The 13209-nt window shown below is 23.7% G+C and overlaps 1 protein-coding gene and 1 long non-coding RNA gene across 2 annotated transcripts in view; one reads left to right on the top strand and one right to left on the bottom strand.

Moving 5' to 3' along the window:
* Nucleotides 1-2322: 2322 nt before the first annotated feature.
* Nucleotides 2323-13209, top strand: part of RpL10Ab (ribosomal protein L10Ab) — a 513017-nt gene continuing 502130 nt past the window's right edge. Inside the window, exon 1 of the mRNA XM_067281247.1 lies at nucleotides 2323-2327. Coding sequence (XP_067137348.1) covers nucleotides 2325-2327 — 3 coding nt within the window. The 5' untranslated portion in view covers nucleotides 2323-2324. The remainder of the gene's footprint in view (nucleotides 2328-13209) is intronic.
* Nucleotides 8318-12355, bottom strand: LOC136984304 (uncharacterized). Its single transcript, XR_010882171.1, has 4 exons — nucleotides 12279-12355; nucleotides 8684-8900; nucleotides 8482-8599; nucleotides 8318-8410 (listed from the first exon to the last, which is right to left on the bottom strand). It is a non-coding gene; the product is annotated as an uncharacterized lncRNA (long non-coding RNA).

The raw sequence follows: 13209 nt of genomic DNA, 5'->3' as shown, positions 1-13209 counted from the left end.
GATTCGATTTCTACTTTTTCTAAGTATTTTTCATATATTTTTTATATCCACTTTTAAGTTTTTGTACACACAAAAAGTATTATTCTTTTTGTCAACACGCACCAGAAACTTTATAATTATCTTCGAAGATAATTACACAGAATTCTAAAGGAGAGTCAGTTCTATACGAGATTTTCTTTATTATCCCACTTCTTAGCGCTCTTCTGTTGTGGAGATTCAGTTGTACAAAGCGTGTTAAAAATATGATTTATTGTGAGTTTTTGATACTGTTTATTAAAAGGCTTATACTCTGCAAACATTTATTATAAAATGTAGCATTTTATACAATATAAAAATATATCAAAACATGTATACTTCGGGTAAACACACTTTCAAGCAAAAAGAAAAAGTATAAGTGACTTTGTTCATGTGGAAAATTTGTCAGAATAGCTGAGAAAATTAATTTTCCTTGTGTGCTTTCACGCATATTCTATTTTACTGAAGTTGAGAACAATGAAAAAAAATCACTCAATAAATATTAAATTGTTTACAATAATCATACTACTACAAACCAAATTAGTAATAAAAATTCTGTAATTTTTAAAAAATAATTTTTCATTATAAATTAAACATCTGAATGCCCAATATAAAATATGTTTTATGGTATAGAAACTATGTGCAAATAAATTAATGCATATATTTGAATTTCTTTTAGTATAAAAATATAAATCTAATGTAAACTATTTGTTTTTTTTTAATCTTTATAGTTTACGTAAGCCAAAAACGAACTGTTTTCTTAAAGAGAATTGTGATTTATGTGACTGCATGTGTTTTAGTCGGTTTCCTAAAGGGACACATTAAGTCAATTTCTTTAAATTCTTTTTTTATAAGATCCCATCCAAAGAAATAGATTTTATCCTAATCACCTATAAATATTCTAATAAAAATATAAGTTTATAAACAATATAATTTTATAATTATAATTATATTTAAAATGTTTAAACTATTCTTTGTAGTTTTGTTAAGATTCTACTATTATATATTTTAATTCAATCAAAAAATCAATTGTTTTATTTTTATAGATTTAACATTTTTTGGTTCGACTTATAAGAACTGGAAAACGAAATTAAATGTATAACGATTTCTATCGATCTGATTGGTTGATTGATTATCATTACTTCAACCTATCAGGTTAAATAATTTAAAAATTTAAATCATTTTAAGTAAAATATAATTTTATTTTTAAATTTTTAAGCAAAAAAAAACTTTACACAATTAAATTTGCTTACATTACTTTATGCTCTTTCCTTAAACGAAAAGAAAAAAGAGAAATAAAATAAAAATTTTAAATTACTTTTTCTTTAAAGTTGTTCTAGATTGGTTTTAGAACCGGAAAAAGTATTGCAACAATGAAAAAAAAATTGAATTTCTTTTTTGTAAACTTAAAAGATTTCATAAGATATTTTGAAAATTTTCAAAAACATACGAGATTTTTTTTCTCTTATTCGCATGAGGCAAAAAAAGAACATCTTTAAAGTGATGGAAAAAATATCATTCAACTGGTTTAAATCTGTTATATGGGTCGAAAATCCTTCAAAACTCCAATCTGCTTGGCACGTTTTGCACAATCACAAGGCAAGAACATATATCAAAAATTGAAAAGGATGCCAAAAATTATTATTAATCAAGTCCCCACAGTGTCAATACTTTATTGACGCACCATTTGTCACAAAACGCCTTATACGTTATGCATCACGAACATATGTTACGCATCATGACACCAACAACAAATTATTCATGATAATCCTTCATTAATGATAAAGCTGTAATAATATATACATTAATTACATTTAAATAGGTTGTTTAGATTAGAAGATGTAACAAATATTTGACTTTATAGAACAAAATCGATTTTTTCTACCACACATTATGCTGATTATTCTATGATATATTGCGTGTTTCTATATCTGCTTGGATGATATACAAATATCATCTTTTTATATACCTTAACAATGAAAATTTATAGCCAAAAGTAGTGGTGATGTATCAGTTGATGATGATGGATTACTTGAAAGATATTTTTTTTAAAAAAATAAGTAAAATATAAATAAAATATATTTTAAAAATTTAAAAATAAATAACTTATAAATATAAAAATTGATCGAACAATTTTTTAATTTAAAATATTAATTTTTAAAGATTACTTTTGTCTCTTTTATTTGCTTGTACTTTCGAGATTACGTCAGAAATTTTATTGATAACGTAAACATTTTAATTTTTTTTCTGTTTTTTAATCTTTCTGTAAGTGGATTTTTAAATATATTTTAAGTGTTTCTTTCAAGAACATGTGTGGGCGACGGAATTAATAATTTTTTAAAGTTGTTTTCGTTTTAGAATTTTCTATCCCTTCTTCCCCTCCTCCAAATAAATGAATAATAATTTTTAAAATAAGTCAGGAAAAAATATAATTTTTTAGTGATTAAATATGTAATTTTAAGTTTCTTATAGTAAAATCAAATCTGCATATATAAAGCGATAGAAAATTGAAAAATCTAATTAATGACTAACGAAATTTTGTACATTTTTTTTAATTATACAAGGAAAGCTGAATAAAAATAAACGAAAAAGTTATTTTAAAAGTAAAATACAAATAAATTAGGCTAATTTCTTGAATCTAATTGTTTATACAGCCAAGTAAGAAATTAGTGACAATTAGATTTATGAGAAAACACGTATAATTAGACATATATCTTAGTCATATTGTTCAGAACTTTAATAATTATATTTCGCTTTCAACAAAAACCTTATATATTGCATTGTTAATTAATTTTAGTGTAACACACACAAAAAATAAATAATAAAGTAATTAAATATGTAAAACGTAAATTATCAGTTCGAAAGATGAGCTGTTCTTTCTCAACAGATACATTTCTTTCTATTTAATTTGTATAAAACTTGGTTATTTTTATAGAATATCTAACTTTTTTCAAGCTCGATCTTATCCATTTTTTATTTTATATTTACGTCCAAATATTGAATAAAATAAGAATTCAAAGTTATTTATCTGAAACTTTTAAAACCATTTTTCGTACTGTATAAATTATATACGTTTCAAGAATTGAAAAAAATAAAATTCTGTTTCTGTAGTTGAACTTCAAAGAAATTGATCTGCCCATCTCTTAGCGATCTACTAATGGGTCTTTTATCCTCTGGTCTGTATTTCATGGATAAGTTTATCTACTTCTACTCATGGATAGGTTATTGGATATCTTCTCGGACTCGGTTATTTCCTCATGTTACTGCTCCATTCATCCAGTTGTGAAATCATCGAAACTTTTGCATTTTCTTTGCTTAAATTCCAATTTGTTGGACCAGAATATATATCTTTGTTTGCCTGATTCCTGTCCTTTTGAAACTTCCGGATTTGAAATATTTTTATTAGATTCAGTATCACATACTTCATGAAACTTTCTGCAGAAAGACTTATGTGTATCAGAATATTTTTGAAAAAAATACAATTGTTTAAGTTACATAAAGAAACTATAAAGATAAAGATAAATGTTTTGCCACACTCTTAAACATATTCTTGGATATATTGAAAATAAGTTTCGGCAGTAACTATTTTCTTGAAACATTCTTTAATTTAAATTATTAAATATATAAAATTTTGATTACAAAAGCTTTGTAACATAGAAGCTATTTCCATTTTAACCTCCATTTTTATCAAGTTATGTGCGAATTTTCATTTTTTAAAAAGCAGTCTTGATTACCAATAAAAATTAATATTTATTTAGATATTATATATAATTCTAAATAATGAGGTTATTTTAAATTATAATAAATATATTTATTTAAAATTATCCGAAGAAAATTTATAGTTCTCATATTCATGAAAAATGGCAAGAATGTCCAAGCTCATTTACATACATATATTCGAATTGAATTAATATTTATTATAGAAAATTATACAAGTGCTTTTTATACAAAGATATAAAACTTTTATTCTAGTTTTAACGTAAATAATTCCCAACAATTCAAATAAGTTATGAAATTTTAATGTTTTTTTTTTTAGAATTTTAAATGAAAATATTAATTGACCAAGTAACATCAGTTAGAATTTAATTCGATCAACACTTATGATCATTTTGATTAGCAACTTTACAAATTGTAGAAAAGGAATAAAAGTCATCGAAAGTCTTTCACCATCATGCCATATATTAGAAGCGACACGTCAGCAAATCTGAAGCAGCCATTTATCACCTAAGATATTGATCAAACCTTAGTACGACTTGTTCATTAAATAGCTCTGACTTATAGTCAACATCAAACTTGATTTTATTGCTGAAGAACAACTTACGTTAACGGGAATGACTTCAGTTGTTACAACAAATCTGATGATTATCCAGCAGAAAATAATACTTTTGTTTTCCATTCCTCTTTACTACCAAAAATATTTTGTAATTGTAGTAAATAAAAATAGTACTTTTCTGCTTTATTATAAAAAAACATATATTTATATCATTAAATAAGATTATAAAACATGACTATAATTTTAACTATTTTTTGGATTAATCAGTTTTAAAATAAATATAATATATATAAGCCTATATATTTCGTTGCTTTCTATTTATCAAATAAGTATAAATTAGTTAATTATTATTTTTATAATAGTATAAAAGTAATTAATAATTAAAATTTATATTCTATTATCTAATAAACATATTATTTAAATAAGTAGTTTAAAAGAATCAGCTTTGTGGATATTAATTTATATAAGAAAATAGAATTTTTAAATACATTTATTCTTTAAAAACCAGTTAAAATATTGAATAATGATAATTTTTGTTTAAAATTTCATTTATTAAATATTCATTATTATTTTTTGTTATGATTGAAAATTATTTTCAAATATTTTATAATACTTAAAAAATTATTTAATTTTAGTTATTGAATGTTTTATGTGTTAAAATTTAATATTTAATTATATAAACTTGATTCTTTTAAATTACTAAAGTTTAAAACATTAATTTAATTTCCATTATTGATGCAACAATGGAGAAATGTAATGTCATAAAGTTGTAATAAGTCACATTCCTTCACTAATGATGTGAAAGCTTATTGAAGAAGACAGATAACGTTAATAGAAAATTCAGTTACATTACACAATTAATCAATGTGTATTATCTAATAAGAAAATATATTATATTCTTTTTACTAGACCTGTATTATGTAAAGATCTTCAAATACTTAAAAATAGATTCTTTTTTATACGAACGATTCATGGCGATGCCCAATAAGTAAATTAAGTCACCCCAAGATTTATGAATCAATAACACAGTTTTTTCATTATTTTTATATAATATATTATTTTATGAAATAATAATTACTTTATATATTAACCTGCATGCACGCTAATGTAGAATATTGTAATATTTAAAACGATTTATTTTTATTAAAATAACTTTTTAAAATTATTTATATTATGTATTTTTTAATCAACTTTATTTTAAACTGTTTTTTAATTCATAGCATGAGAAATAAAAATGTCAAACGTTATTACTTGTTATATAATTTCTTTCGTTGCTGTCAATTCATTTTAAAAACTTCATCTTGTATTCTCCATATCTTTCTTTCATATATTCTTATTATTAATGATTAATAATGATTAATTAAGATAGTAAAATTATCACCACCATCATCACTATCATATTTTCTCAATGATAATAATAATCTTAGAGTAAGAATTTCAATAAGAATCCAATATAAACATATTTCTTAAACAATTTGAAGTAAATATTACTAAAAATTGTTTGACTTATAGAAAAACATTTTTCTATTACTTATATAAAGATAAATTATGTTTAAATGTACAAGTTAAATTTACTTAAGTCATACATTTATGTAGAGTTTTTATAATTATTTATAGAAAAAAATGTGATTCAAAACTTGCTAATGCCACTTCAAAAGATGGAAATGCACATAAAGGATAGGAATAGTCAATGATAAAATCGTTATTTGCTACTTTTACAAACTGCATTATCATTTTATCTGATATATGATGATAAAAATCAAAGGCAAACTTATTAATAAAATAATTTAATAAATAATAATAATAAGTGATTGAAATGATCGTTTATTAACCTTATTGATCAAACTAAAATTTAACAAAAAGTATATAAAACGAATTATTTATTAATTAGACATTTATTCTATTTATATATAAAGTTTTAAATTAATTTATAATAATTAATTAACTAGAAAGACTTTGACATTTATAAAATATTAAATTAATTTATTGAAAAAGATTTAAAATGACATCCGGATTTCCAGTTTAAAATTAATTAAAATCTATTAGAGGAACGTCACAATGATAATTTATTGACGAATTAAACTTTGAGTTTATGAATTAGCCAATAAAATTGTCTTCTTATTTCAAAATGAGCCTATAAAGGAAGAAATAAAAAATAACGCGAGTATTTTATTCTTTTATAGGTTGGTTTATTCTGACGTCAATTTTATTCGTTCTCTGATTAGTCAGCCAATTGAATTAGTTAGTAAACGTTACATCATTTACATTTAAAAATTATCACCAATGAAATGGAGATCGATGAGTGACGTTTCATATAATATATTCTTGGTTTAGAGGAGAAACTACTCTTTTCGAAAATGTTGTTTTTGTTAATCTGCTGTTTTAATTAAAACAAGATAGAGTTTAATTAATGAGTTTCCGTTACCAAGAGAATTGAATAAAGTCAATAATACCCGAAATAATCTTACTTAATGCTGAATATGATTATTTTTGTATTAAAAATATTAACAGAAAATCTTCTGAAGTTATTTATTACAGTTTACCTTGTTTTTCATTATAAATTTGAAAATTCTTAATGAAAGGTATTTTAGCTCTTCCTTTGAAATTCAATGTATAGCATTTTATATCTATAATAGTAAAAAAATTGCACATTGATTATACAGAACAGTCATCCTTAAGGATATTTTTCTTCGGGTAAGCTGTCGAGGGAACTGTACGAGTTAACTAGGTAACAACGTGGGAATAAATGTCGTCAATACTTATTATCCAGATGCTGAGGCAGTTATCATAATACTAACTGTGATTCCACTGAGGATTCTTGTTTTTATAAATGATTATTTCATCTAAGCAACCGTTCTTCCATTTTTCTAATATAGATTCTCTGTTCTATACACAAAAATATAAGAATACTCATTTTAGTATTAACTTTATGCTATTTTATGTACTGTACAGTACACAAAGGTGCTAATATATATTTAAAAACATATATTCACTTTCTTCAGCATAAATTTTTTGCTCTTCTCTTTCCTTAGAATATTCTTTGGAAGTAAAATAAGTAATTTTCTAATGCCTCTAAAGCCCAATATATTAGTTTCTTATTAAAAATAACGTTATAAAGTTCTCATTTACAGGTAGGAAAAAACTGTTTCAGTTTGAAAATAATATAATAACATGCGTAAACAATTGATAGAAATCATCATTGAAAAAATTGTTTGTAATATCATACAAAGTATAATGAGTACAGTACCTAAAAGGCTTGATCTGAAACGTTAATAAAAGCTAATATTGAAAATGATATATATATATATACATCAATTCTTTAAAATTAAATTAAGTTCCAAAATTTTTCTACTTTTATGCTACTTCAAATACCTAATAATTCTATGCTGGAATTTTTATTACTTTGTTTGTAATCTCTATACAATGAGATAACGTATTCTATGACTAGATAATTGCTTTTGTTTCTTGCACTTAACAGAAATGCCTTTATTAAAATACAATTATTAATTTTTAAAGTGTTATTTACTCTTATTATTATATGAATCTATACAAACTTTTTCCTTCATATTTTTCTAGGTGAAGGTAGTAGGCAATATTCTCAGAATTGTTTTTCATTCGATTTATTCTCCATGTTATTGTCTCGTTGATTCTTGGAATACGATAAATGAAACCAGAACTATCTTCCACAGCTTTAATGTAGATATAGTCATTTGAATCCAAATCCTTTCAAAAAATAAAAAAATAAAATAATTCTGAGAAAATAACAAATTAATTATTTAAATTTCGATTTCTAAAAATTATATAAGAATACAGAAGAGAAGTTAGAATTATTTAATTTAGAATATTCTTTAACTGTATTAGGTGCTATAGGAATTTCTTCTCATTTGTTTGTATTTGTTTCGTCTATAAATTATAAACAAGAAAATAAATTCAATATTATATTAATATACTATAAAGCAAAACTAAGTAGAAAGATTGATTGCTGAATCTAGTCCACGTCCAGTTATTATCTACCAATTATCATTAAGTCATTTTCATCGAAATCAAAGACTTGATTCACGAAACAGGAAGCAGCTCTTGGTTCTTCGTCTTTAATTTGAAGATATATATTGATTTCTCCATCTAGAATAATGGATCTGTTTATATTATACAGAGTAACTGAAGATAAAGACTATTATTACTAAATATTACACCTTTATTTCCCAATTATCATCGTGTTTCCATCGTCATTGTAAAAGGCTTGATTTATGAAATAATTAGAGACATTTAAATCTGGGTCTTTAAGTACAAGATCTGTATTAATTTCTCTATCTAGAATAGAATTATCTGTTTATATTGTATAATATAACAAAATATATAGAATCTATGACTGCTAAATATCAGGGTTTTGTGTACCAATTGTCATTAACTTGCTATCGTTATAATCGAAAGTTTGATTTAGGGAACAATTAAAAACATTTGAATCTGCATCTTTAATTTGTTGTTCTTCGCTTTCTCCGTGTAGTATATTGGCACTGTTTATATTGGTAAATTGAAATATATATTTGTTAGAATATTTTCTCTTCTAAATTTGAAAATAGGCAACGTGACTTCGCAGTAACTGGGTAATGTTCTGTAGGAAAGAATGAAATCATCGTTTTCCTCTTTTGTACTGTACTTCTTTCAGTTTCAGAATATCGCGCTAGATGATAATTTTAAAAAAGCTCAAAATTTAACTATCATTAGTAAGATATCTTAAAGATTTTTAAGATAACAGTTAGCCTATTTAAAATAAGATAAATCTTGATATGAAATATTTTCTGATAAAATCGATACTTTGAATATTTAAATTCTAATCGAGATGAGAACATAGATTATTTTGTTTTTTTATCAATAATCTGAAAGGAGCTTGATATATGAAAGGAATCGAATGTTTTGATTCATTCTTTGAAAATAAAGTATGCAATGATAATGAATAAATAAATAAATAAAACTGAATAATTAAACATTTTAAATTGCATTTATAATTATTATTACCACATTTTCTGTATATAATTTTATTTATTTCAAGCGTTAAATGACTTGAAATTGTTTTTCCCAGTAGAGGCTGAATAGCACTTAAGACTTTTATCTTAAGCCATATGATAATAAGCTTTCGGGATATTTTCGATACGAAAGTTAAATTTATTATCAAAGAATGCTGATAATTCAAATAATTAACTTTATAGAATAATCGTTATAAAGAGATACTGCAAGTCATATAATTACATTAGTGATAATTAGAATACTTTCATCTATAATCAGATAGGAGAATTGGAGAAAAAGAAATTTCATAAATTATATTATTTTCAGCCCTGTTCAGATAAGCAATTATAAGAAGAAAGAGCAATAATTTTAATTTTTTTTCTTTATTTTACGCAACAAAATTCGTATCAGATAAAAAGATTTAGAATCTGCAGCGAAATTGGTATTTTACAGTCAGCATAAAAAGCGTTCAAAGATTTTTTCATCACACTTTCGATGAGAATAATAAAATCATTTACAGCATACCATTAAGCGAAAATCATAAAAGCAATACGAAACTAGAATCAAATGCACTATTTACGATATGTCTATATAAATAGTTATTGGAGGTTGTGTTAGCACCAGATTGAGGAAAACGTATCATGTTCCAGATAGTAAGGAATAATATCGAACATTGTATTGTTTATTTATCGAAGTTAATATAAAGAAATTTATAATTTATGACTTCGAAGAATCGGTTTGTTGAAGAGGAAACAAGTATGAATGTAAGAGCCAAGTCGGAAGATGAAGACAAAACAAAAAAAGGACAGTTTTCTATTGTTTAGATATATAAGTAGTGTCAAGAGTTTGGTAAACAATAAAGATAAAATTGGCAAAATAACTGTAAAAGCCAATGGGGAATATATATATAAAGAATATTAACCCAGAAAGGAAGTTTTTAACTTGAAAGTGGTAAAAATAACTACATAAGAAAAGGCTGTTTAGGAGTAGAGTATTTTTATGTAGCTAGAAGGCATGTAAGCCTCCAGCAGTAGATTTTGATTTAGAAAGAGGAAAACATTTCGCTGCAAGTTTTCGTTGGTATAAAATCGATAAGAATCTTTTTTCTTTTCTTTTTTTGAAGAATTATAAATACCTATCGATGAACCGTAAGTAAATAATGTTGAGTGAGTTCTGAAGAAAAAAATTAAACAAAAATTCCTGTAAATTTATAAAGATTATAGTTCTGTGAAATATATATATATTACATAGAAGTAAAAATTTTAACGTAAATTTGTTAACAAAGTGGCTTCATAAACGATAAATGGTTAAATGAGAAAGTCATAACTAAATGTCTATTTTCCCCATTCAGTAATTATCGTTATGATATCCAATATTTATTCTATTAAGATTTCTTATCTCTTAATGATATAGTATATCAGTGTGCTTATGATTTATTCCGAATAATATTACCACAATAGAAATCAAACATAATCGAAAAATTTTAAACACAATTTCATATCAATTATGAACAAACATAATTTAAACTAATGTTTATTTTATTATAACAAAAACATTCAGTGCTAACTGATACATAACAAATATGAAATATGTATAATATGAAATGTAAATATTAAACATAAACTAAAAATATAAAAGGCCAAAGTATAATTTAAAATTTCAAAAATGAGAAACTGGATTGAAAGTAGCATTCTTGAAGACATAATAATCCCTTTAGTGATAAGCTTGTAAGGAATCTTATTCCAAGATTATTGGAAAAAGATCAGGAACGTCAGGAAGGCCTACCTTCGAGGCATCCTCAAAAAGTGAAGTGTAACTTTCGAAACTAGAGTTACATTGCTGAAACATTAATATTATTTCGTTGGGTATCAATCTGGGCGTGTATTTCAGATCATTATTTGTTGAAAATTAATGAATCCTTTCAAAACTAATAATTCATCATAAGCTACCAATACTTCTGTGGCATTTCTCACGAGAATACTGAGATCGTCAATCCTAAAAATGGACATTATTCTTTCTAATATTATGCTATCTTTTAGAATATGACGAGAAACATTAGAAAATAGAAAATGTTATTTACATTAAGAAGGAAGCTATAGTTTGTAAGTCTTTCCATCTTCTAATTCTAAGTTTTATACTTATCAGACTTGGTAGTTAATTCTCTTATCTTGTAACTTTGACTTCAAAGGAAACATAAATTTTTTATTTCTATCTTTTAAGAATTTAATCGTCTATATTTAATGAGTTTCGTATATATAATAACGTAAAATCAATCTCATAAATAATTATAGACATCTCCGGTATAGCATCAATCTTTTAGTAATAATTTAATAGTTAATTATTATATAAGAAAATCAATTTTTGTAAACTTTAATTTTTAATTTCTTTATGTAATTACTACAACATTAAGAAATATATAAATATTTTTAAGTTGCGAATAAACTTTATATTCATTATCATCATACAGAGTTTTCATAGAGAGATTTCTTGTTAAGAAAGTGCTGTACTATTAGTAATTAAATTTAATAAACTTTAGTTTAAATTAGCAGAAATGTCTAAAATTCAAAGGAAAATGCATATTTTAAGAAAGTCTCATATTTTATTTAGAATTATTTTTAAAAAAATTGAAAATCAAGCATTGATTCAGGAAGTTAACAGATTTTATCTATTACTGAATATAAACCATTTTGGTGCGAATTACTTTAAAATATATTTAGTTAATCATAAAAATATGTTTTAACAAATATTAAAATAAATTAGAATTTTGAAAAGTTCAAATTAACAAATATTTGATATATTTATATTATTTTCATTTTTCTTTACTCACGTCGTGTTTTGTGTATAATATAATGCATATATATTTACGATATAATGTAAAGTGATTTTATCCAAATATTTTATATCTTTTTGCATCATAAAAATATAAAATTTTATCTACAAAAATATAAAACTTCGCTATTTCAATAAATGAAATAAATAACATCACCTGTTTCTTTAGTTTCTTTCTATATATATCCATCCAAATACTGTTATATTCCATATTTTTCAAATAATCAGAATTCTACATTAAAAAAACAATTTTAAAAATATAATTTTAATATCTAAATTTAAAATATATTGATAGAATGTACCTTATTCTTTAGCATTAGCCCAGAATTAACATATTAACAAAATTAATTGAGAATTTTTTTTGTTAGGATTAGTATGTGTGTTTCAGGTACAGTACAGTACAGTACATTTTATCGTTTATAGCCATAAGGCAAAATATTGAGTAGTATAAAGGAAAATTTGGAAAAATATGAGGCCATTAACTTAAGAAATAACGAAATCTTGACAGTGAAACTAAATAAACAGCTCACAAGAGGACCTTTCCTTTGGACTGAATTGCTGAAGTTAAAAGTGTGTTTATCAATTTCGTTCAAAAAGTACTGTACATCTTCTATATATTTTTCTTTTCGAACGACAGAAAAATAATAAAAATAAAATGATTACTCGATTTAATGGCAACATCTAAAAAACGATTTTAATTACGGAAAACTTAGTAGCGCATTCGTAAATAATTTAAACCTATCCAAAGTAGATATTCGTGTAATATTAATAAAGTCAACTTAAGTTAATTAAATTTTAATCTATTTTCATAAATTTATTAAATCATATTATGATTTATTTAGTTTACGTGATAATAAAAACATTTTAATTACTTAATTTACTTTACTTTAGAATAACAATCGAATGACTAATGTGCGCTGCTGGATAAAGTAAATAACATTAAAAATTATATAATTAAGTCTCATAGCTTTGTGTGTGTTATGCTGAAAATATACTCAGACACCATTTGATGACTTTTGTAGATTTTATAAAAATGATTAAAAAAATATTATTTAAAAAAGCATTTTTATTTATAAGTATGAAGTAAA

The sequence above is a fragment of the Centruroides vittatus genome, unplaced genomic scaffold (genome assembly GCF_030686945.1).
Source record: "Centruroides vittatus isolate TY-2023 unplaced genomic scaffold, ASM3068694v2 contig_912, whole genome shotgun sequence".
Lineage (NCBI taxonomy): Eukaryota > Metazoa > Arthropoda > Arachnida > Scorpiones > Buthidae > Centruroides > Centruroides vittatus.
This window is presented reverse-complemented; position numbering and strand designations above follow the sequence as displayed.